The sequence below is a fragment of the Halichoeres trimaculatus genome, unplaced genomic scaffold (genome assembly GCF_033239565.1).
Source record: "Halichoeres trimaculatus isolate MK-OKI-2021-1 unplaced genomic scaffold, fHalTri1.1 fHalTri1_scaffold_11, whole genome shotgun sequence".
Taxonomy (NCBI): domain Eukaryota; kingdom Metazoa; phylum Chordata; class Actinopteri; order Labriformes; family Labridae; genus Halichoeres; species Halichoeres trimaculatus.
In genome coordinates, this window is record NW_027437189.1 from 27,742,375 (window position 1) to 27,767,998 (window position 25,624).

At 42.8% G+C, this 25,624-nt stretch overlaps 1 protein-coding gene across 3 annotated transcripts; it reads right to left on the reverse strand.

Moving 5' to 3' along the window:
• Positions 1-7,257: 7,257 nt before the first annotated feature.
• csde1 (cold shock domain containing E1, RNA-binding) lies at positions 7,258-25,487 on the reverse strand. Of its 3 annotated transcripts, none has more exons than XM_074680978.1 (21): positions 25,391-25,487; positions 21,483-22,147; positions 20,393-20,651; positions 17,796-17,994; positions 17,551-17,660; positions 16,637-16,723; positions 15,516-15,613; positions 15,339-15,420; positions 15,095-15,223; positions 14,850-14,975; positions 14,527-14,742; positions 13,903-14,043; positions 12,502-12,660; positions 11,239-11,346; positions 10,871-11,049; positions 10,673-10,785; positions 10,457-10,576; positions 10,191-10,369; positions 9,915-10,078; positions 9,627-9,759; positions 7,258-8,749 (listed from the first exon to the last, which is right to left on the reverse strand). In XM_074680978.1, exons 3-21 carry the CDS (start codon positions 20,516-20,518, stop codon positions 8,702-8,704), a joined length of 2,517 nt encoding a protein of 838 aa, XP_074537079.1. In that variant the 5' UTR covers positions 20,519-20,651; positions 21,483-22,147; positions 25,391-25,487; the 3' UTR covers positions 7,258-8,701. The 3 variants fall into 3 exon arrangements, with proteins under 3 accessions (XP_074537079.1, XP_074537078.1, XP_074537080.1); XM_074680977.1 differs by having other exon boundaries at positions 17,494-17,660; XM_074680979.1 differs by lacking the exon at positions 20,393-20,651 and having other exon boundaries at positions 17,494-17,660.
• Positions 25,488-25,624: the final 137 nt, after the last annotated feature.

Genomic DNA, 25,624 nt, shown 5'->3' on the forward strand with positions numbered 1-25,624 from the left:
CCTCTCTGGCCTGGCAGAGGTCAGTCTCCATCCTGGCAGCGTTCTCTTGCACAGACAGGATGTGGGACCTTTCCTGGTCCCACAGGTGTTGAAGCCTGTCCATGTTGTTTTGGACCTGGTTGTGAGCAGCCTGAATCCTGTTCCTCTCTTCAATGTGTTCATTCAGGAGGTTAACTCGTTGTTTTTCCCAGTCAGACTTCAGGCTGTCGGTTTCTTCTTGGGCTCGTCTCAGAGCAGCCTCCACGGTGCAGGTTTTCTCCTTCTGCTCTTCTAGGAGACGAGACCTTTCCTGCTCCAGCTGCTGTTTCTGGATCTTTAGGTCCTTTTGGGTCTTGTGCAGGTCAGCCTTCAGTCTGCTGCTCTTCTCCTTTTCTGCCAGGCCATGAGATCTCTCCTCCTTGAGCTGCTGCCTCTGAGTCTCCAGCTCTTTTTGGGCTTGGGACAGAGAGGCCTTCAGCTTGGAGGTCTCCTCTTGCTCTGCCAGGTGATGAGCTCTCTCCTCCTCCAGCTGCTGTTGGTGGTGTTTCAGGTCTTCTTGGGCCTGGTTCAGGGCAGCCTTCAGCCTGCTTATTTCTTCCTGCTGTGACAGGAGGTTTGCTCTTTCCTCCTCCAGCCGGTGGCTGCTGTTTGCTGGATCCTCTGGGGCCTTGTTCTGTGCAGGCTCTGTGTTGCAGGTCTCAGTCTGGGCGTCTTGTGAGGGATCAGACCTGGACTCTACTGACTGTGCCTGCTGCAGAGCAGCTTGTAACTTTTGGATTTCTCCAAAAAGGTAAAACCTCTCCTGTCCCCAGTGTTGTGCCTGGATGTAATTGTCCCCAACAACCTTGTACAGATATTCCTGAAGCTTGTTGGTCTCCTCTTTGTGCTGGGCCAGGCTGTCTTCTGTCTCTCTACACCTCTTCCTCTCAGTTTCCAGGTCTTCCTTGAGTTTCTCCAGCTCACTAACACCTTCCCTTGGTGTGGCCTCAGCCAGGAGAAGCTTCCTGTCAGAGGCATCATTGGCTTCATGATGTTGGAGCTGGTTTTTTAACTGCTCCACCTCATGGGGCAAAGACTCTTTTTCCTTCTCAGGTCTTGAGACCTGATCCTCTTTGCCTTCTGGGCTGCCAAATTCCAGCTGAGGGACCTGGATCTCAGTCTTATCAATGAGCAGATGTTTGCTAAAAACCACTGCTCTGCGCGGCACTTTACGTGCAGAAACAGACTTTTTGACAGTTTCTGCTGGCTGTGGTTTTTCTGGTGACTTAACAGGCTGGAGTCTTGGCTGGGGTCCAGGTTTGGGTCCAGGCTGAGGTGTTGGTCTAGGCCGGGGTGTAAGTCCAGGCTGGGGTCCCGGCTGTGGTCCAGGCTGTGGTGTTGGTGCAGGCTGGGATCCAGGCTGAGGAGTTGGTCCAGGCTGGGGTCCGGGATGAGGTGCTGGTCCAGGCTGAGGTGCTGGTCCAGGCTGAGGTGCTGGTCTAGGCTGAGGTGCTGGTGCGGGCTGGGGTCCAGGCTGAGGTGATGGTCCAGGTTGTGGTGCTGGTGCAGGCCGGGGTTCAGCCTGGGGTCCTGGCTGAGGTGTTGGTTCAGGCTGAGGTGCTGGTCCAGGCTGGGGTCCAGGCTTTCCCTCAGGTGACTCTGCAGGCTGTGTTGTTGGAGCCACTGCAGAGCTGTTGGTCACTTTTCTGCAGCCCTCAGCTTCCAGTTCCTCCTGAGTGTAATCTCTCAGCAGAAAAGGGAAGGACGAGGCCAGGTTGACTCCTGACTGTGTCTTCTTCTTTTTCTTCTTCTTTGAGCTGATGTTCTCAAAGTAAAAGTTATCAATCTCCTCCTCAACAAGATCAATCGGCCTTAACTCAAACTGAGGTGCCGGAGTCTTGGGCTGTGAGGGGATGTCTCTGAAGACCTTGTTTTTGCCCTTTCTGGCAGTAGTCTTTACGTTTCTTTCCATTGTTTAAGCTTGTGTAGATTCTGTGAATCGCAATGCGTGACTCTCTGTCTGGCTCAATTGGCTTGACTGAAGATACTGATCTGCAGCGGTAGGTACTACACCAAGACTCCTTCAGCTTAGGTTCACTGTGACATCACAACCATGTTCCGGAATCAAGAGCATTGTGATGTCACAGCAGACCTTAGGAGACTCCTAGCTAAGGTCCACTGTGACATCACAATGCTCTTGACTCCAGATTCTGGAACATGGTTGTGATGTCACAGTGGACCTAAGCTGAAGGAGTCTTGGTGTAGTACCTACCGCTGCAGATCAGTATCTTCAGTCAAGCCAATTGAGCCAGACAGAGAGTCACGCATTGCGATTCACAGAATCTACACGAGCTTAAACAATGGAAAGAAACGTAAAGACTACTGCCAGAAAGGGCAAAAACAAGGTCTTCAGAGACATCCCCTCACAGCCCAAGACTCCGGCACCTCAGTTTGAGTTAAGGCCGATTGATCTTGTTGAGGAGGAGATTGATAACTTTTACTTTGAGAACATCAGCTCAAAGAAGAAGAAAAAGAAGAAGACACAGTCAGGAGTCAACCTGGCCTCGTCCTTTCCTTTTCTGCTGAGAGATTACACTCAGGAGGAACTGGAAGCTGAGGGCTGCAGAAAAGTGACCAACAGCTCTGCAGTGGCTCCAACAACACAGCCTGCAGAGTCACCTGAGGGAAAGCCTGGACCCCAGCCTGGACCAGCACCTCAGCCTGAACCAACACCTCAGCCAGGACCCCAGGCTGAACCCCGGCCTGCACCAGCACCACAACCTGGACCATCACCTCAGCCTGGACCCCAGCCCGCACCAGCACCTCAGCCTAGACCAGCACCTCAGCCTGGACCAGCACCTCAGCCTGGACCAGCACCTCAGCCTGGACCAGCACCTCATCCCGGACCCCAGCCTGGACCAACTCCTCAGCCTGGATCCCAGCCTGCACCAACACCACAGCCTGGACCACAGCCGGGACCCCAGCCTGGACTTACACCCCAGCCTAGACCAACACCTCAGCCTGGACCCAAACCTGGACCCCAGCCAAGACTCCAGCCTGTTAAGTCACCAGAAAAACCACAGCCAGCAGAAACTGTCAAAAAGTCTGTTTCTGCACGTAAAGTGCCGCGCAGAGCAGTGGTTTTTAGCAAACATCTGCTCATTGATAAGACTGAGATCCAGGTCCCTCAGCTGGAATTTGGCAGCCCAGAAGGCAAAGAGGATCAGGTCTCAAGACCTGAGAAGGAAAAAGAGTCTTTGCCCCATGAGGTGGAGCAGTTAAAAAACCAGCTCCAACATCATGAAGCCAATGTTGCCTCTGACAGGAAGCTTCTCCTGGCTGATGCCACACCAAGGGAAGGTGTTAGTGAGCTGGAGAAACTCAAGGAAGACCTGGAAACTGAGAGGAAGAGGTGTAGAGAGACAGAAGACAGCCTGGCCCAGCACAAAGAGGAGACCAACAAGCTTCCGGAATATCTGTACAAGGTTGTTGGGGACAATTACATCCAGGCACAACACTGGGGACAGGAGAGGTTTTACCTTTTTGGAGAAATCCAAAAGTTACAAGCTGCTCTGCAGCAGGCACAGTCAGTAGAGTCCAGGTCTGATCCCTCACAAGACGCCCAGACTGAGACCTGCAACACAGAGCCTGCACAGAACAAGGCCCCAGAGGATCCAGCAAACAGCAGCCACCAGCTGGAGGAGGAAGAGGAAAACGTCCTGTCACAGCAGGAAGAAATGAGTGGACTGAAGGCTGCCCTGAACCAGGCCCAAGAAGACCTGAAACACCACCAACAGCAGCTGGAGGAGGAGAGAGCTCATCACCTGGCAGAGCAAGAGGAGACCTCCAAGCTGAAGGCCTCTCTGTCCCAAGCCCAAAAAGAGCTGGAGACTCAGAAGCAGCAGCTTGAGGAGGAGAGATCTCATGGCCTGGCAGAAAAGGAGAAGAGCAGCAGACTGAAGGCTGACCTGCACAAGACCCAAAAGGACCTAAAGATCCAGAAACAGCAGCTGGAGCAGGAAAGGTCTCGTCTCCTAGAAGAGCAGAAGGAGAAAACCTGCACCGTGGAGGCTGCTCTGAGACGAGCCCAAGAAGAAACCGACAGCCTGAAGTCTGACTGGGAAAAACAACGAGTTAACCTCCTGAATGAACACATTGAAGAGAGGAACAGGATTCAGGCTGCTCACAACCAGGTCCAAAACAACATGGACAGGCTTCAACACCTGTGGGACCAGGAAAGGTCCCACATCCTGTCTGTGCAAGAGAACGCTGCCAGGATGGAGACTGACCTCTGCCAGGCCAGAGAGGACCTGGAGAAGCTCAAGCACCAGTGGGCTGAGGAAAGATCAAAGCTCCTGGAAAAACACAGAGAGGAGAGTCACAGGAAGTCAGAGGAGCTGCAACAGGCCCAAATGGAGCTGGTGACCCAGAAATGCCAGAGGGAGATGGACAGGTCACGGCTCCTCATAGAGCAGACAGAAACCTCCAGGTTGAAGGCCTCTCTGAAACAAGCCTGTGAGGATGTGGAGAAACAACAGGCCCTGTGGCAGCAGGAGAAGGCCTCTCTCCTGGACTCTATCAGCAGACTCCAGCAGACTCCAGTGAGTGAGGACCAAGAGACACAAACCACCAGCGTGGAGGACAGTTCACAGGTCCTGGATGGTCAGGTACCTGAGCTAGCCAAAGCATCTGAAGCAGCCCAGGTCACCCAGGGAGCCCAGGCAGCTCCAAAAAGATCAAAGACCAGAAGGTTCCTGGGACTTTTTCAAAGAAAAAGAAAAACCTCCAGTGATGGTCAGTGAGGACCTGACTCAGGACCATCCAGCCCCTCAGCCCTCCTCTATGTGTGCATCAACCTGAACCCCCTTTGTCCCCCCCTTTAACTGGCCCCCATGTCTGTTGTAGGTTGTCTGTGTCTCTTTAATGACAACATTTGATGAGGCATAGACAGCATTACAATTCCCAAATACCTCTGTTGTTAAATGTTTAAATGTTTTGAAATGTGTGTCTTGCAAATAAAAACAAACAAAAAAAACAATAATTCTGCTTTAAAAATCTATTTTTCTTTAACATTTCACAGCTTAAAATAACAAATGGCGTTGAAAATATTTGATTCTTTGATTGTTTTATTGTATTTCTATTTTTCTTCATCTTGAAGTGATTGTTTTGTATTAAGATGTGTCTGTTGTGGTTGAAGATGCTGAAAAAAAGCTTTGTTCAGCTCGATCTGACTCTTAATCAGAATTCAAACACTGAAGAAGGATCTCTTGTTTTCTGAAATAATGGATGAAGATAATGAACATAGTTTTTTTCTAAACCTGGATCCACCCCCCTCCCTGGAGTAGGTTTGATCCAAAGACGCTGAAGGAGATCCTCTCTGACTGCAGGTTACACAGAGACAGTCATTGAAAAGGCGTATTAACAAACTGGGATTTCTTGCACCAATAAAATCAGTTATTTTTTCTAATACCCCTGCTCAATTTACTTTTGTGCCATGAGATCAGTTCTCAGATGAACCTGACATGTATATCACTTCATAATTTTCAACAACAGAAAAAAAAGGCATATAAAGCGCACATATTTTTAGAGGGCAAGTGGGTTTTGCCAACCAGGAGGGCACTTTCACTCACCTTTTGGCTCCTGAGAAGTCACTTTAGCAGGTGTTCTTCAAGAACTGGCATGAGAGGGGTGACTGCCCCCCCTATGGACACACCACTGCCTCAGAGGTACCATTTACTCAATGTTTACTGAATGAACTGCCTGTAAAGTATAAATGTTGCCTAATTATATCATTACAAAATACAACATAATACATTATTACAAAGTATTAATATTAAGCTAATCATTGTTATGACGAGGAGGGGGTCCCTTGAAAAATGTCCAAGGGGGGGTCTATGGTCTATGGTGGATTTCGGCTGTGACAGGTAACACTGCCACTCCTACTATCCACTTTGTCGGGTTGAATTATTTAATTGTAGTTTTCTGAAACGGCATCTGAAATACTAAACCTATTGCAATATATGAGGCTACGACACTACAACTCCCATGAGCACTACCTGCACAGTGTTCACTGGTCCATTCACAAAGTCTTCTGCTGACGTAACTGCTGACAGGCACTCAGACTTCATCTTCAGCCTCCATCTTGGACAGCCTGACAGCTCCCGGTGACACAGTAACAGTTAAGTGCACGTAGAGAAGAGAAGGTCACAGATATGAGGAGCTGTAGGAACAATATTTAAACCTCCTAATATACAAACACTTATCAAAGTTATATGTAAAAAGTTATTTCTGGAAATACTGTAAACAAACTAAATCATTCTGAATAAATGCGACATATAGTCCAGTGTGACTTATATCTGTTGTTTTCCTCTTCATGACACATTTTTTGACCGATACGACTTTAAAAAATGCATCATCACACTACTGAGTAACCTTTAGTCTGAAAATTATAGTACTTAGTTCATTACTGAAAAATTACTGTTGTTAATAAATATTTAAGCAGACAGTGTTTTAGGCAGTTAAGAAAATGAATGAATGAATGAATGGACCCAACCCAACCTAATCAGAGCTGAATACCTGGTAATGACTTGTGGTGTTAAACATTTATGTGGTCTTGATTTGAGCCTGAACAGAGGTCATTCACACAAAAAAAAGGTTTTTAATCTATTTCAAGTGAACTTTAGCATGTCATTGTCAGCTTTACTCATATTAAATACAATTATCCAACAACAAAATTGTGACTAGTGAAAATACAGAGTGGCCAGTAACTCTGGGAAAACACTAGCCATAGTGGCTGGTGAGCAAAAAAGTTACTGTACTGGGTGTGTGTGAAATCTTTCAATAGTCAAAATCGTCAATCAGTGTGTTTTAAGTAGCATGACTTGTATTACACTTGTATTAAAAAAACGTTACTATTAGAAAATTCATTACAACTGGATTTTTTTTGGGGGGGGACAACTTTATGGAAGTGGGGGACATGACCCCTGCGTCCCCCCCGGGATTTGTGCCTATGTTTATGCCTTTTAATGACCTTACCACCATGAACATGAGTTATCATTTTCCTGCAGTCAGATGACGCTCGTGCCAACTACATTTGAATTAAAATGAATAAAAACAAATTAAAAACATTTTTATTTTGTTTTACTGCACCGCATCTTTATTATTATATTGAACCATTGTATATGATGCATGTTCTTGTTAAATATAATAAGACTGACAGCATACTTAATTTAGAGGTTTCTTTTTGTGTAGTTTTAAAAAAGCAAACTTCAAGAAATGAAAAAAATACAAAACAGCGGATGATTTTCATAAAACTTTAATTTGTTTCATTCAAGACCATTAACAAAAGAACATGAGAACCTCTGTATGTGGTTCAACTGAAACCCAGTGATCTCCAAAGTTGAAATTAATTTCGACTGTAACTTAATGTGCAGAGGCACGACAGCATACCCACCGAGTATCCCGAGCACAATAACTGGTTACCTGATTCTTAATGATTTTTTGTTTGTGTTTTTTTTTTATTTAAACTGGATTTCTAATACTTTACCTCTCTCCTTTAAGTTAAATTTGTTTCGTTATATCTGAAGTTTGAACTTTCACTAAGAAAAAAAAGCACACATTACATACAGTATATTTCAACCCACAGGTTTGGGATGCATATCAGTATTATTTCTACTAGAAAAAAAAGCCACCCTAAGATTGTTCTGGATATTTTGGCGGTTGGCTGGGAACAGAGGATACATCTAATTTTTTCTTTGTTTTTTTTTTTTTTTTCATTTTATTTTGCTTGTAGTTTTTAGGCACCTTATTATTCTTACTTAATTCAATATTAGCAGATTGAGTTTCAATGGAAAAAAAGCAAAAAGTATGTGCAAGAAAAAAAGTAGTATAAAAGAACTGCAGATATAAGATGCCACGAGGAATTCTGCACCTGGGAGAAAATTGCTTTAGTGGAGCATGTGAATACCAAAAAGGTATCTAAAGGCTCCAGATTGGTAAAGTAATCCCATCAGATTAACTAGTTTGACATTCACATACATCACACTCACACCATGCTTTCACTTCAGCTCTTCAATAAAGCATTTTAAAAACTGCTCAAAAAACCGAGCAGAGAAGAATCCTCAGTTTAAGCTCGCACGTATGAGAAATATGATCCTCCTTATGGAGGGAACTTTGCTTTATGCGTCTTATAGGAAAGCATACAGTAGTGGAAACTTCAGAATGAAACCATTTCAAGTTTCCAGGGGTAAGCAAACATATGAGAAAGAAAATGGAGCAGACGCTTAAAGACATGCCAACAGCCACACTCGCTCAACACACGGGACAGATTACAGGTGCAGAATTCCAGACAAGCAGATTCAAAGATCGGGACGTAGACGGCCACACAGTCATCACTCTGATTTAGAGGGTCAGGGCCCTCAGAAACAAATACCTCCATTACACACTATAATGACTTTAGGATACATCACACACGCACACACACACTCAGAGAGCCCATGTGCACCGCGGGTTGGAACTCAAGTACAGCGTACACTGGGGGAGGCAGGGAACTGTGGAATGAGAAAAGTTCCCGCGCAGGTATCAATGGGGACGAAGATAACACATGCCAATTACTGTATGTGTGCGTATGTTCTGTGTATGACTTTGTGTACAAGCATGTGTCAAATCATATTCCCTTATACCCTGCTGTGGCCCTTTGGGACAAACTCCAACAACACCAAACAGGGTGGGGACTCTGTATTGCTCAGTCGATGACACCAGGCTGGCGAGTCTTGCGCTCCACATTGAAGCCCTGCAGAGACACACAGACAAGACAAAATCAATGTTACAGCCTTTAAGTTAGAATACTTCTATACCTTCCTATTAGTTCAGATTCTAAGGCAAAATTTTATTTATTTTATGTGGGAAAATACCGTTCAACATTGAACTACGTAGCAAGGTTCCCATTTCAGACAGAAAACACGTCACATGTTCAATTTAACAGATTTTTTGCAAAAATACAAATTTATATAAAAAATCTCCTTAAATTAAAATCATGTTTTTGCTGTTTCTCTTTTTCTATGATGACGGGTTCTTTACATTTGTAAACATACAGAGTTTAGGAGTAAACATGTGAAGAAACTTCAAACCAGAATCATTCAAGTTTGAGTCAGGAGGCAGAGGTTTGAACATTTGTTAACACACAGACTCGTGTTTAGCTATTTAAACCGCAGCCTTCTGTGTGATTGCATAACTACACTTTCTCAGATCGCAGTTGTGATTCAATTAATGGTGCAGCGCTAGTTTTATGTAGCTTCTCTGTGTTGGTTGTTCTGTGTGTCAGGTTATATGTTGCAATCTTGGGCATGATTTCCTCATAGAAGATTTCTGTGCATCAGCAGAAATTGTAAAAATAAAGTTGAGTAAAGTTAGAAAACATTTTTAAAACAGTCAAATCATTTTTTTCTTCATATTAATAAACTCAGATGCCTATAATCCAGTGAACAGCTTAGTTTTTTCCAGATTGAGGAGCAAAAAATTTTCACTGATTGGCAACATCATAATTAAACATCCATTATATTTGAGGAACTTTCATTTGAAGCAAGAATGTCACTATCTTGAGCTCTATTCTGATAAAAAAAAAACCCAGCTGCCTCAGAAATGTGTCTATGGCACTGTAGAGGTTGTACCTTTGAATTGTCGGGACCACGGGGCTGTCTAACGATGACCAGACGAGGAGCACTAGCATCGTCCAGAGTGATGCTCTTCAATCTGTTCACCAGACGATCAGGACGTGGAGTCGCCACCGGTTTAGGCCCCTCACTGTGACAGAAGAGACGCAAAGAGCAATCAGGATCAAAACTGAGTTACACACAAAATTTTCATAAAATATTTATAACCCTGATCATCTTAGAAAAGCACAAGTTAGAATGAACCTAAGTATAGAGGCGGTATCTTCAGAATCTGCTGATCCTCACCTGACTCTGCGCACATTGCAGGCACTACATTTTCCTGTGCGTTGATTAAGGACGACTGAGAACTCCACCTCGTCCCCGGTCTGGAGCTCCAGTCCGTCTTGCACCTCTTTAACATGGAAGAACAGCTTCTTGCTCTCACCAACCTCATATGTGATGAAACCAAACTGGAGGAACAAAACAGTGGATCTTTAGCATTCTGAATTAGCATTTACTGACTGGAGCGTCACCTCATTTCTGATAAATGTGACACAGACAATATACAGGACTGATCCCCACCTGGTCTTTGACACACTCCACCATGGCTCTACGTTGAGGGACAACATTACACGCCATCTTCTGCCCAGTTTGGGTTACTGTGCACACCTGGAACTTCACAAGTTCCCCTTTCTGCAAACAGTCTGCCTTGTTAGCCATACCCATAATTCCAAATGGATAGTTCTGGCCTTTGGCTCCACCTGAAACAAAACATGGCATCTAAAATTAGCCTCCATGTGGTGATTTTAAAAGTTAGTTAAATCTAAACTTTAATATTTGACACCAACCTTCCTCAGTGACTTCAATAAGCCCTTGGTATTCTGTCTGTGAAGGATCCACGCTGCGCAAGGGACGGATAACTTTCCCCATCATCACTGTCGCCACAATGTCATCACCAATGCCATTCACTGAAAGAGGAGAACAGCAGCCTTTTATTCCAGGCATTTCCTCCTTTCACTGTACATAGTAAACAATTGAAATGAAAAAAGATTAAGTCCTCATACCTGCAGCCACTTTAGTAACCTTTTCAGCACTGACTTTGTTTCCTTTCCCCTTGGAGAGGGTGTACTCCACTGTGTCTCCCAGCTCCAAGCTCTCCAAGTCTCCACACATTTCACTGAAGAGGAAACAGACATACCATGAGTTTTCCGATCTTTCTGTGCAGTAAGATAAAATCAGCTGCAGCGGTCTTCAATGCGTACCTGTAGTGAAAGAAGATCTCCTGGTCATGATTTGCTGTCTCGATGAAGCCAAAGTTGTCCTTCAGTGTTGCGACAAATCCATGCAGCCTCTTGGCGTTGGATGAGTTTCTATTTAGGACTCTGATGGAGACTGCACTCTGCTGGCCGGTTCGCTTCACTTCATTGATTGAGAACTCCACCTAGAAAAAGACAGATGTAATTTGACACAAACGTGGACAAAATTTCTAACTCAACCAACACTTAACACAACAACCAAATGATGGGTTACATAAGCAGCAGGTCTCATACTCTTCAGCTCCTCAGCAGGGTCACCAACTGTTATATCACCAGCTTCATCACTATTTCATCATGTACGGCTTAATAGTTACCTTATCTCCAACCTGTGGCTGCCCTCCTCCCTCAAGATCCTTGGCATGAAATGGCACAGTGAGTTTCACTCCACAGTCTTCATATGCAATCGTTCCTTCATCATTTTCCTGCAGGGATGAAACAAAAGAACGGATTAACATCGTAACTCCTAAAAATACATTATTTTAATGCTTCACCCCAGCCCTGAACAAGCAGTCTCGCCTTATAAATGCTGCAAAAATTTCTCAGCAAAACTAGTGTGAGCTAGCTAAACTGATTAATTCTGATGATTTGAGGTTATTCAGTGGATTTAAGATGGTGTGCAGGTAGCCTACAAGAGCATACGAGAAGCACCAGCACATCACTCTGTAACAGCTAGTTAGTTCATCATGCCTTACAGCAAAAAGTGGATGTTACAGTGTGGGGCTGCAGAATTACCAATCACTATGTGGAAAACAACAGTACATTATTACAGTATGAAATTCAAAGAGTATAAAATAGGATGTCCAGACTGCCTAACCACAGAAAATGCACCAACTGTTCCAAGTCTGTGATCTGTCGTGTCTTGCTGGAACTCAAACCCAAATACTAAGTGAAGGACCAAAGGAGAAAGGTGTGAGGGTGGATTAAATCAATAATCCAGGTGCTATTACATTTTTTTAGGAGGGACTCGAGAACAAAAAAATCAAACCCACAAACTAACTCAGGGTTGTGATTCTTGTTTCACCGGTAATTGTGCAGCCCTTCGGCACACTCAGTGACAGAAACTTTGAGTCCATGGTTATCAAATGGTGATCAAACACCATGCTGTCAATTCAAGAGGTTAAGGATGCAATCAGCGAGTCTGCAAAGACTGACCTTTTCTACAACTTTAACCTTTAAAAATGGAGAGACAGAAATCCATCACACTGGTAAATAAAGTCGCTGTACGCTGAGTTAATATCTGATTTAAGATTGTTCAAAGTGCTATCAATGAAGGATTATTTCTTCGACTAAGAGTTAGTGAATGTCTTAGTCTACTGATACAGGTTTATGCCATCCCTCTGACATAATCTTTATCATTATTTTTATAACTTCATGTCTACAGCTTCATGCAGGTCTACGTCCTACCTTTTCTTTTTTCTAACCAGCATGAACAGGATGTTGTTGGAGGAGAAAGCAAAGAGGAAAATTAGAACTTAAAATAAAAAAAGTTGGGAAAAGAGGCACTAAACCAGGCTTCTGTTTCTCATGTAGCATATTTTTCTTGTGCAGTAATATGTCAGAGTCGTGTAGTACTTTACCTTGTCCTTGCTCTTGGTGGGGCTGGCATTCTTGGCTGCCATAAGCTCCTTCTCCACAACTCCCAAAAAACGCTGCTCAGACTGGGTATGGAAGGACACCGTGCCCTTAGGCAGCTTCTTGATGCGCACTGCGTGATTCCTCTGAGCTGACAGCATATCCTGGAAACGACAGGACTCTCACTTTAGAGCAGGCACATTCAAATGTGTACATAATCTGGGTTCCCACTCCTTTCTACAGATCATTTCAGGAACACATCAGCTGGTATGACAGGAACGCTAATGTCCAAACTCTAACATGCTCTTTGCTGTGGAAGTCTGGTTCAGAAGACGTTCACTGTACGTAGTGCTGCACGATTTGGGGAAAAGGTGCGATTTGCGATTAGGTGGACAATATTGCGATTGCGATTGTGCTCGCGATTTAATAAAAAAAGTTGTGTCATGATGAGTCTACAGACTTGCTTGGTTATCATGGAGAAAAATCTGAATTGCATGTGCTGACATTGCGATTGCGATAATCGTGCAGCCCTAACTGTACGACTATGAAAGTTAGCATGCTTCAGAGTACAACAGACTGTGAAAGCTGCCAATTCAAAAGTCTAACTACTACTCCAAAATGCAGACATCAACCAAATACAAATTTTCTGTGAATGCAGAATATGCAATCCTCATAAATTTTGTTTTACAACCTTTTTTTTTCTTTCCTGTGAGCTTTCACAATGTCAAACATGCATCTTATCAACTGCAGATGTGCCTTTGCAGTGTCTGCTGTGTTGCATGCATTAAAAACAATCTAATTTGTCATATTGTACTCTGTACACTCCACTAACCAACACCATGGAGCTTGTTTATCAAGTGTGGCAAGGAAGAGAAAGCTCGAGCTCGACTTCATATCAATGAATTCACAACGATTTGAGGCCACTTTTAACGTTAAAGTTTCCTAAACACATGGGTATAAATGGTCAAACACTGGTGTCCAAAGCGCATATTTCGACGATGCTTTCTTGCTCGAATGATTTATTTTCTACCTGCTCATTACTTGCGACCCCAACTGATCAGGGATGAGTTTTGATCTGTACAGGACTACTTACAACCTTCCAAGTTACCAAAAACAAAATGCTGCACTTGATCAGGCAATGCTTGCATAGAATAAGAAAAACTATATTTAAAAAAAATTAGCCAGTATATGAGTTGAGTTTTGACTGCTGTTTGTACCTTCAATCACAGCGTCCTATTCATCGACAAACTCTTAAACTCCAAGCAAAACACATTTAAAACCCACATTCAGAGACAGAGTTCGGCTAGCTCACAGTTTACTTTACCATATAAAAATCAAAATGTATTCCCTTAAATAATGACACAGAGTACATATATGTTTGTGAAGAGCTTACGAAAAGGACCTACAGGCACAACAGTGAACTCCACTTCATCAGAGATGTGCAGCTGGCTCTCCTCAAGAACTTCACTGAAGTGAAAGAACATCCTCGCATCCCGATCCACACATTTAATAAAGCCAAAACCATCTCGTATGGCTGCAATCACTCCCTACAAAAGATTAGGTGACATAAAGTTAATGTCTCAATAAGCATTTACTTTTTTAAATAGTTAATATATTTTTGCAAGTAGAACAAAAACAACGCAATTTTAACCGTAACGGTAGTATAAAGGGAACCAAACCTATAATGGAGTTTTCTTGCCCTGTTTTTGTCATCTATCGTTAAAAAATCAAAAATGTTTAAATAATTTAGCCTATCTGTTTGCAATATTGGGGAAAAAATTCAGAATAAAACTAAAAAGATGAAGTATCTGCACACCAATTACAGAAATCAAGCAGCAACACAGATTTGGAAGAAAATAAATCAGTTTGTATTAAGGACAAACTTTAGTTAGTATTAAATTGAACTTGAAGCACACATCTTTGTAAATAGACAAATAGGATGTAGAAAACCAGTAACATATTTTTTTACCCCAAATAAGGACTCTGCTAGTCCAAAAACCTGCCAAAAAAATCTTTTTTGCACTTCTCACCATTTCTCGGCTCTCCTTGGTAAAGTTGAAGGTGTCTGGGTAGATGTCGATGTTTGTGGCCCTCTCCAGCTTGTCTCTGCGGTCAGTTGAGATGTTGAATGTAATGTGGTCTCCCTCCAAAAGAGTCACCTTGGATTTTGTGTCCTTTTCACCAAATGGAAGCTCCTTATCAGTGAAACCAATTCGGGCACTGATACGACCTGGTAGGGGGTCATTCTGTGGGCGAAGGATGAAACACCATGTTAGTTTTCTTCCACTTTGTCTTGTCGGCCATACTTTTACAGTCTAAGATCATCAAATGAAAGTGTGGAGTTTCTTCTTGCCTGGTTTTTGGTGGGAACCTTGGGTATAACCTTGACCACAGTGCCTTCAAACTGCTCAATGCTGATATCCTCAAAGATGACAGTTCCCTGGGGGAGCAGCCTCACATCTGTAGCTACTTCTTTACCCTACAGCCACAAGAACATCAAATGAAAACGATGCTTAAAACACTCAAGGACAGGTTGTTTAAATTTAACAGGGGTTGCTGTTTTAGGTCGGGGGGTAGTCCTCTGCAGCAAACACTTACATTTCTGTCCTTGATGGTGAATTCAACATCATCTCCAGCCTGTAGAGCCTCCAGATCACCCTTGAACTCACTGTAGTGAAAGAAGATCTCCTTCACCACGTCAGCCCTCTCAATGAATCCAAACGCCTCCTGAAACACATCACACGGCTGAGTTAGCAGCTGAGTCAGCAGTCAAAGAAAACCAGACCACGTCTAGACTTGCTCAGGCCTATAACAGGTCTATAAAATGTTATCAGCGTCTTACCTTTGTTGCACACACCACACCCTGGCACCTCATTTGCTTTTTCTTTACGAGCTGAATATTACGAGCACTGACTGCTCCAGTGCTGAAAAACAGAGGAAAACCAAAGCGACTATTATAAAAATGCTGAGGAGCAAAATTACAAATCATAACAGTGATAAAACTGTTGTTAAAACTTACTGCTTGTTGGTCTCCATGTAAAAGCTGACTTTGTCGCCAGTGTCCAGGTGAATATTCCCCTCAACATCATCAGGAGTGTAGGTCAGGTAGAACACCTCCTGTGGGCAGTCAATCAAAAGAGATTAAGACACGTGCATTGATCAGTCGAGCAGTTCACCATATGACTACGTTCCAAGACAATTTTTCCCTGGTAATGAACTTATCTGAAATTAGAGTATTATTGTTTGAAATGTGACAACAATCAAACTTTGTAAACTCGGTTTGAGCAGTGGTTGTCCAGGAGGTGAGCAGACCGTTTACTCTTACTCACAGCTCGGTGCTCTGAGACATGTCTGTAACTTTTAACGTTAGTGAAACCTGGTAAAGACCTACCAGTGCGCATCTACCAACTCCAACCTCACCAAGCAGAGCTAAAGTACCTCGCTCTACATTTATTGAAAAGTTTCAAGTTTTTAAATTCTTAATTTCATTAATCAGGCTGTGCTGGATTTCACGCTGAGATCTGATACTAAAATGGTACAGCATCATCTGCACAGTTAAAATTTAATCTTGTGGGACACTGATTTGGCCTGAGGGCTATCAATGTTTGCAGAGGCTTTATAGCCCTCAGAGGTTCAACTTCAACCTGAAGCCTTGTTCCTGAACATTACTTTGACCATTCTTTCTCCTTCTCGATCCACTGCTTAAAAACCTTAAATGGTTATCAAGATTTGAGCTTGCTCGTCCAGTACAGACAGTCATGAAGATTAACTCATTGACATCTCATGACATCAGTAAGCATCAATTAAGGAGGGCTTGGGGACGGTCTGGTGGAACTTGTCCATCAATATCAGGCTTGTAAACTAGTGTACTGAAGAAGTGACCCTTAAAGAAGGCAGCAATGCTCTCTTTGGATGAGAGGTTAGTATAGATTATGAGAAGAAGATGCAAGATGACAGGGACAATGGCTAAATGTTGCTAGTTGAACAAGTTCAGGCAGCACACACTCGAACCGAGTATGTGTCATGATTGTGAGAAAAGATCATGGAGAGTCAGACAAGAATTTCCACTCAAAGAAATTCAAGTCTTTTAAATCAGATTGCAATTATCAAACAAACTGTGATCCATGCAGCTTCTCTTACCCCATTTCTTTCATAACAAACACTGCCAGTGGGAACCTGGCCAGGAGCAGACTTTCCATCCAGATGCACAGGGATTGCTGAGACAACCTGCAAAAAAGTGGAAATCATTAACAACACAGCTTTTCCAGTGTAAACCAGGACATTTACTTTAAGATACACTGCCTAAATAAAACGCTAATACAAAATAAATGGATGAAATGGCTGAATTTCAAACGTCACGGTAACAAGTATATCAAGTGTCAAAGGTGTGGTGCACCACCCACAGGTAAGCAGGTTAGACTGTTATGAATGTGCTTATGTGTGACCTATAAATCAAGCTCTGGTAAGGTCTCCTGACACAGCTTAGTAGGGCTGTATTGTTTAATGCATGTAGATTTACGATGCGTTTACATTACAACACAGGGGGCATCGCTGGTATGTTATAAATTATAAATCATGACCCAAGCAGTGGCGTCTGTTATGACACAGTCCTGAGTTTTCTGAGTTACCAATGCAGCAGTCAAGCTCAGCCAGGATGGTAAAAAAAAAGATGTGTTATAGTTTCTAAGATTTCATTCTGTGCTTCATGGATCACTTGACCATATTTGTTTGAAGACATTCAACTCTTTCATCACTCATGCATGTCAGCACAACATGCTATAATAATAATAATTAGGAATAAGAAGTTACTGTAACTCCTAATGGAAGAATCTGGACTTCAGATGTGGGTTTAAGGGGAGGGCTGGGGTTCTAATTTCACAATAACATTTACAATTACTGCCCACAGGGATACAAGGGGCCAAATACGTTTATATATATATATATATATTAAGTTGACAGACAAGGACAGAACCAAAAATAAAACGGTGTTCCTTAACTGGATGAATATAACCATGCAGCACAGTAAAGGGATAGGCGTGCAGGTCTGGCCCCACCTGGCCCGAGATGCGCTCCTCTGGCAGCACCTCTGGCTTTATCTTAAGCAGCTTCACTGCTATGGGCTTGCCAGTGCGCCTGTCAGAGGAAACCTCAAACTCTACATCATCTGAGGGGAGAGGAGCAGAGGACAAACACGTAAAACACTCACTTCAATGATCAACAGAACTGTAGTTTCAGAATCATAGCTCCAGTATGTAAAGTATTTGTGATGAGTGGACCGGTTCAGAGGTCAGACACGCACCTCCTATTTTGAGCTCCTGCAGGTTACCATTGTACTGGGAACAGTGGAAGAAGAGACGAGCCTGACGTTCTGAGCACTGGATGAACCCATAGGAGGTCAGCAGCTTCTCCACCACGCCTGTCTCCCGAATGCCAGGCCCTGTGCCATTGGCGTATGCAGTGTGCCCATTGTTATGGAGCATGCCAGGGTCAAAACTCATCTGGAGAAGAAGAGCACCAAGTGTTAAAATGAGTCCAGCTGTGTGTTAACATGAAGCAGGCAAAAAAACAAACAAGGCAGGTTAATGTGGTGTTTAATGCCAACCTTAAAGAACTAAAATTAAAAAAATCTTCCAACATGCAGGTTTGGCAACTTCAAGAGAAGTGGGGAGGAACAAAAGAAAAGTAAAGCTACAGAGTCTTCTGGGGGTTTCTGGTTTTCAGCAGTAGAGAACACACAGCACAACACCTGAATATAGGATCAGTGACATTGACTGAACAAATAAAAAGGAGAAAAATACAGCGTGGCACTTTCTGCTTTGCTCACTAGTGACGTGGCGTGCACTGAAAGCTAAAGTTCACTCTACAGTCATGTGATCAAATCTAAAATCACCCAAAAAACAACTTAATTTAATTTCATGCATCAAGGTTAGACACACACGTGGTCCAAAACTCTCCACTTTCTGTTACAAACCTACTGTTAATAATAAAATCTGACCAATCAGAATCCACCACTTCACTCTGGTTTGTCAGCGACACACCATGCTGTTAGCAGCAGTCACATGACCACAGCTGGCCACAGGGCAGTCAAACATGCCCTCTTACTGATCTCTGATACAGCGGAGTCCGCTTGTGTTTTTTGCCCCCTGGGTGGGGATGGCATGAGACCGAAGAGGAGCGGGGAATTGGCACGGGGCCGGTAGAGGATGAGGGGGCAGGGCCAGTGTTGCGAGCCACTGGAGGTTCAGAAGAGCCTCTTTCCATTTCTGACACTGAGGTTAGGACTGGGATATGCTGTTGGGAGGAGGCAATGGCTTTGAAAAGGAGAAAAGTCATGACTGTTTTACATTTTTTTTGTCCAAAGTTGACTCGTGTCAGGAGTTCAGGTTGCTTCCCTCTGGACACAGAGAAAGATTTCCAAGATGTATGAAAAGAGGATCAAAAAGTCAAACTTTATGGCTTTTAGTCATCTAAATAAGTTTAGCTGACTTGTGTATGGTGTTTCATTTTACATTTTGCCTGTTAATGTAGTTACAGCTGGTTGAATAAAATAGTATCGTTTTCCAGGGTTAAGTTACCCAGTTTTATGAACAAGCTTCGGGGAAGAGACTGCCTGATTTCACTGTGTGTGAGGCTTTTATTTTGCAGTTTGTACAACTTTATGCTGGAGTTCCTTTCTCTCCTGTTGTGATTACAAACATGCTTTTATTTTGACAGGAGGGGTAAATTTTGTATTTCTTTTTTTTCATTGCATGCAAGAGTCATAAAATAAAGTTGAACACCAAAATGATCTTAAAATATACTTTGGATGTCCAGATATTTTTAGGGAATCATTAGGCCTGCATCCTAAGCTGTAAATGATATGTTTGTACGCTTATTTGTAGCTGTAGATGGACGAGACATAACGGTGATAAACAAGCACTCTCTGCTGTTTTAAAAAGTACAAGGCCTTTCATTTCTTCCTACACAATTTTCTTCTCTGACATGTCCCCATTTTTGTCTGTCTCGCAAAGTACCATTACCTCCCTGTCATTACTTTTATGCTTACGCCCGACCAGTCCACTTCACATCAGTTATTTCGCATGTGCACCAATATTTGGTGGCCCAACAAATCAAACGTTTGCAAAATTACAGCAACCCTGACACCAACACAAACAGAGAACCAAAAGGACCAATCAGTATCACTGAACTCTTGGACACCACAAAGTAACAAACAGCACTGCCAAGAGGTAGAAATCACCTGCACATTTCTACACACACTGCAGAATAACACCTGAAAATATCGACCAACTTCTCAGCAACGCCAGGGAAGAGGAAGTGGTTTAAGTGCATTCTTGCAGAGGTTACTCCAGGGAAGGTGAAATAAAACTACTGAGGATGGAGAATCAGAAAATGCAAATGACAGCAGTGCATCTACAGTGGACAGAAAGTTGGTGATGGGTAATGGGTTATGAGGGGGGTCCCAGAGCAGCCTCTTCTTTTCGGCACTTAAAACACAAATCCGCTAAAAATGTTAAATTCTCCAGGGAACAATTGATTCATCTTTTTTGCGCTTGTGAAGCCTAGATCAGTGTTTTCATAGATTCAGCCTTGATTAAGTCCCACGGTCTCATAGCTCGAGTACTTTCTATGGATTTTGCAACAAGTAAAACAAACAAAAAAAAAAAAGAATAGCAGGACTTTAAGTGCATTTCTAAAGAACGCCAATTTTTTTTACAGTCAAATAAGCAGAACACCTCTCACCCTGCGAGTAAATACTGAGTAGAGGCTTGTCTCGGGAGCCCGAAAAGGATGAAAGAGGTTAGGCCATTCACAGCAGAGAGATGCAGGGCAAGGTGGGTGGATGGGTGTTCGATGGGGTGGGGCACGAAGAAAAAGAGGTGGGAAGGTGGAACTTACGGATCGGCCATATGGCGACAGGCTGAGTCCGACAGGGGAGGTGCTGCTCAGGTCAGCGCTAACAAACGCGGTGGGTGGCGACGCAGGCAAGGTAAACTCAACAAAGCCTTTCCAGGGGCTGCCCATTTTTTCCCATAAACTCGGACCAAACTTGCACTTGCTGAACTCGATTACTTGTTTGATTTTTTTTTTTTTTTTTTTGCTTGGCTGTTAAGTACTAATTCCTATGTAACCACCCAAATGATACACCGCTGGATGTCTGCAAGGGTGAAGAGAAGGAACAAACATAATGGGTAAGGCAGATAAGTCAGCCAGAGTGCCAAGTGTCACAAACAAAAGGAAAACAGCTGTGGGCTTTAATCCCCCAGAGGAGGCCGAAATCAGGGGGTAAGACTTGAAAACGACAGAAGGAAAGGTGCGGGCTGGGTGTGGGAAGACAATCAAATTAATCTAAAACTGAACTGAATAACCAGTCCAACCATTTGAGGGTTGGCAGTTTGACTGAGCTGACAAAATCACGTCACAGTAACAGGTATTATGATTTCTTTGTGCAAGGAAAGTTGCACAATACAGCACTATCAGTTTGATCTGAAGCATCAGAAAATGGAGTGAATATTTGTTTTTTTGTCCAAAAGCCAGAGATGTTTGGATTGATGTAATAGAGGGGGAAGATAATTCAAGATCAATTCATTCTCCTTCAACCAACTGATCACAAAAGCTGCAAACTCTGCACATATTTGTCGAAAGTGATTGTCATTGAAGCAAAAAAGAGGCATATTCCCTGGTATTTGTTTTCAGGGTTTTAAAGGAAAACAAACGTCCAAATTAAGGCCCAAATCTGCACACAGCTGGCCAAACAGTGTCAGAACTGAGAGTTTCGCAATCAGTGTTTGTACATCTGGACAATTGGGCAAATAGAGTCTCTGAATGCCATCAGAGTTTTGATACCAAAAGTTTCATCTAGATTCTCAAACCACTGAGGAGGAAAACATGATGAATGAAATCACAAGATGCAAACGTACTTGAAGAACCACAGTTTTCATCAATATGATAGATTTCACATTGTTGAGGGACTACAAATGAAACCCACCTTTATTTGTCGTCTTGAATCTTCCAAGTTCCTGCAGATCTCTTCACGCACACAGCTGAACACACACACACTTGTTACAAGTTTCTGGCACAAGTTCTGGATGGTTGCATACAGCAAAAAAAATAAAAATAAAAAAAATAGGGGGAAGAAATCGGGCGCAAAAAGGCAAACGCAGGTGTAATAACACCGCTTAGAAAAAATACAATGAAAACAGTGGGAGGAGAAGAAGAGAGGGGTAGACAGGGGAACTATGGGGGGGGAAACTAGCAGATAGCAGCCCACTCCACACCCCGGTGGCGAGTCGGTGGTGTGGCGAGGATGAGGAGGGCTAGGAGCAGCGTTGGGACGTGTGCTTTATCAAAGCTGTTGAGTAGGCACAAACTTCTGGTTTCAGATCAGTTGTTGTCTTCTCAGAGTATGCTTGGGCGCAGGATTGCTTCTCTTCCGCGTTTCGATTGGGCTGATGTGCGTCGTCTTTGGTCGTTTCAGGATTTGGTTACTTCTTGTGTTTTTAAACCCTTGAAGTGATCCTTTATTTTGTTTCCGCGTGTCTTCGGTGTTGCAACTTTGCTTGTTTTGGAAGGTTAATCTTCAGTTTCTTTGTCGTGATCTGAACTTGAAGCAGTTGCGGATGGTACAAAAATTCAGTTCCGTTTCACTTCATACTGTTGGAGAAAAGTGCAAATGGTTAGCTTTACAGACATAATTTCTCTTCCTTTGAAACATGATCAGAAACAAAAAGCAGAACTGAATTACACTGACTAAATCACTCGCATTTTCTGTTCCATGAACCACAAGAGCACCACTAGTCGGTTTCAGTTTGAGACCACTTCATTCTTTGCCCCCAGACTCACAAGTATAAAAATAGGTTTTCCTCAGATGCCTCTGGATAGAGCCCACAATGTTGGGCAGCTGAGAGGAGCTGTGGCTCAACAAGTCCTCAGCATACCTCGCCATTCAGGACCAGAAATGTTTGTTGTTGAGTGTGTACCATGTGTAGAAATTTGTCTAAACTTTGTGAGAAACTGATCCCCATCAGTAGGTAGTGGCAGAGTGTCGTTGACCTCAATACACTGCTTTGAAAACAAGCCGGGTGAGCCAGGCCAGGACACATGATATCTGCTCTGCTGCGACTGTGTTGCAATGTCTCCCAACCCTTGGACTTCCCGGAAGGTTAAATTCTAACACTGTGAAATGCTTAAATGGATTCCACAAAGTTTCGAGGAGATTTAAACTTCAAATATCAGTAAGTGTAAAGTCAAATCCTGACAAACTACATAAACAACTACCTCAGTATTTACTTTACATTCATAAGAGGATGAATGCTGACCTACAAAAACTAAAGCTGATAAAAAAAGAAAAACAGAGAAGTCAGTCATCACAAGATGGGTTAGCTAAGTGGGTTAAAGGTTGTGAGGAGTCAACAGAGACGACTCCAGTGAAAACAACCTTGAAGGGGAAGAGCTTTTAGGCTCCCCCCTTTGCAGCTCTGGTGACGCAGAAAAAAGGGAACTGTACAACCATGTAACCACCAGCATCAATTGGCTGTTTCAGCACTTTCTGATGAATAATAAACCACAGTTTAGGATGACAGCCATTAAACAGGAAAGAAGGGTTAACTGTAAACCAAGCCAATCTGTTAATGACCCATTATACCCGATTTAGGGCAAAATCTGAAGAAAGGGTCAAGTATCTAGAAAATATGATCCAGAAACATTAATATAACTTAACATTGAAACTCCACCAAAAAATATTCACTGTTGTTAATGTAAAGTCTGGAGCCTTGATTCCACTCGTTTAAAACATTATCTAAAATAAATAAAATCATACTTTGAAGGGCTGTGAGGCACAAAAAATGGTATGTTCATACTTTCTCTAGCTTTCTCTCATAACAGGATTTTTTTCTGCCTTAACTTCTGATGTTAGGAGTACCATGAGGATGACATATTCCTCTGTAAAATATTCAATCTATTAAAACAAGGTATCTGGTAAAGGTAAATCTTTCATCTTAGCTCTTTGAATGTACAATGTGTAGTATCCAGCAGCTTTAACCTAAACAGGTTGAAGATCTGTTTGACACATTTAGTAATACTGTCTGTTCAAATAGAGCTGAAACGATTCCTCGAACGATTCGAGGTACTCGATTACAAAAATTACTCGAGTAATTTTCTCCGCCTCAAAAAATCGTTTAATTTTAAAAAAAGATCAAAGAGTGGTATTTCAAATAGAGCTGAGGCCATATTAAGAGAGTTTTCAGACCCCTCAAGCTACCTCTTATACAAAATAGCAACTAGCAACAAATCCAGCTTCTTTTCTGGAGTTTGGAGACTAATGGGTCATTCTACAAAACGGGTGCCATTTGGGTCTGCAACATTTGATGAGATGTACAAGGCACAAAAAATGTGTTTACAAATTTTGGAGCTACCAAAGAAAGTGCTCTTATTGACGTGCTGTATCAGAAAATTCTATTTCTTAAAGAGAAAAAAATTCATTTGAAAAATAACTGCTCTTCAACTAAACAAAAATTTATTTTACCCCATTACTCGATTAATTGATGGGATTTTCAGTAGAATACTCAAATACTAAAATATTCGATAGCTGCCCTACAGTCAAAGGCTGTCATAAAGGTGCACTGCAGTCCATAGGACTTGTATTTTAAGCCAGAGATTAAAACAAGAGCCAAAGTGTAAACAGTGCTTGACTTGGAGTAAGAATAGTTCTTCTATGACACACTTTTATCTGTGTGTCATGACCTTTTCTTACTCTTGGAGCTCAGGAGGGACAGCATAGTAGATTTGCATTGGGGGGAGAGCCAAGGATAAATCATTACACAAAGATAATACAAGAGAAAAAGTGTGGAAAACCTAGAGGAAGCAAGTGTTGCTTATGACAACATTTGGTACAGCTTTAATACCACTCTCTTATTGGCTACATGAATGGACTTAAATGGAAAAGTTTTTAACTAAAAGCTAACTTAAAATTCAGACCAACTAAAGCTAGACTTAAATGTTTTAAGTTTTTGGGGTCTAGAAATATAAAGGTAAAAAAGACAAAAATGTGACTAAAGCTAACAGGTATTTACATCCAAAGACTTTAAATAATTCTAAAATAGCTGCTAACTTAACTACCAATCATGGTTCGGCTTTTGGGGTGACCAGCTGGAGTCAGGGGGGTTGTTGCCACCCCTGGCCACCCCTCTCGACGCGCCCTAGACACCGCTTTGGGTGACACCCTGAAAACACAAAAATGGGTCTTGTAAAGTAATAGATTTATGTATACATAGGAGTACGGATTAGAGAAGTCGTTGCGCCAGAGACAAGCACCTGACATAGAAACATAACCATTCGGTTTAACAGGAGCTACGTTCACTCCCAACCAATCAAGGTCAAAATATAATGTCAGTAGAGATAGCTTAACCACAATCTCTTCTGACAGAGATGGTAGGAATATAATTTTATGGGAGCTAACAACACGAGGACGGGACAACAAAGAAGCTATGACCGGAGGCTCGTGCTCAATCCTGAACGATAACAGCGTCCGTCAGAAAAGCTCGACGTAGACGTCTCAAGCACGTGTCGTCGGTTTCACACACACAGAGCCCCGTTTGAGGCGCAGTGAGCGGTCTACAAACACATTTTAACTATTTTTAAGATAGGGCGTCCACAGTGCTACGTGGCTAATAGCGGCTACAGTAAGCAACCGGAGTGCTTGGTCCTTATGTGGGGTGATTTATGGAGAGGAAAAACACGGCAGCCCCCACCCAGGCCCGAGCTCTGCGTATGACTTACCGCAACATAACCCGTTCAATTCTAAACACCCAATTTATAAGAAAACACAACGTGTAAGTTTATAATTTCGAAAAAGTTTCAGTTATTGGATGATTAAAGAGTATAAATACAAAAACTCACCCCAACAGCTTTCAGCACTGTCACCAGCGCCGCTAGAAGCAGCACGGCACATTACGTAGTGATTAGGGACGCAGCTATCGCGAGATTTGTTAAGGTTAGCTCAACCAAAGAGCCAATTGAATAAAGAGTCCCTCTAAGCTGCAAGTACTGATGAGTGACTCAGATAGTGGATCCGCATTGATCCATAAGAAACTGGGAGTACAGCTGTAGGTTTCTGTCTCAAATTCTTTACAG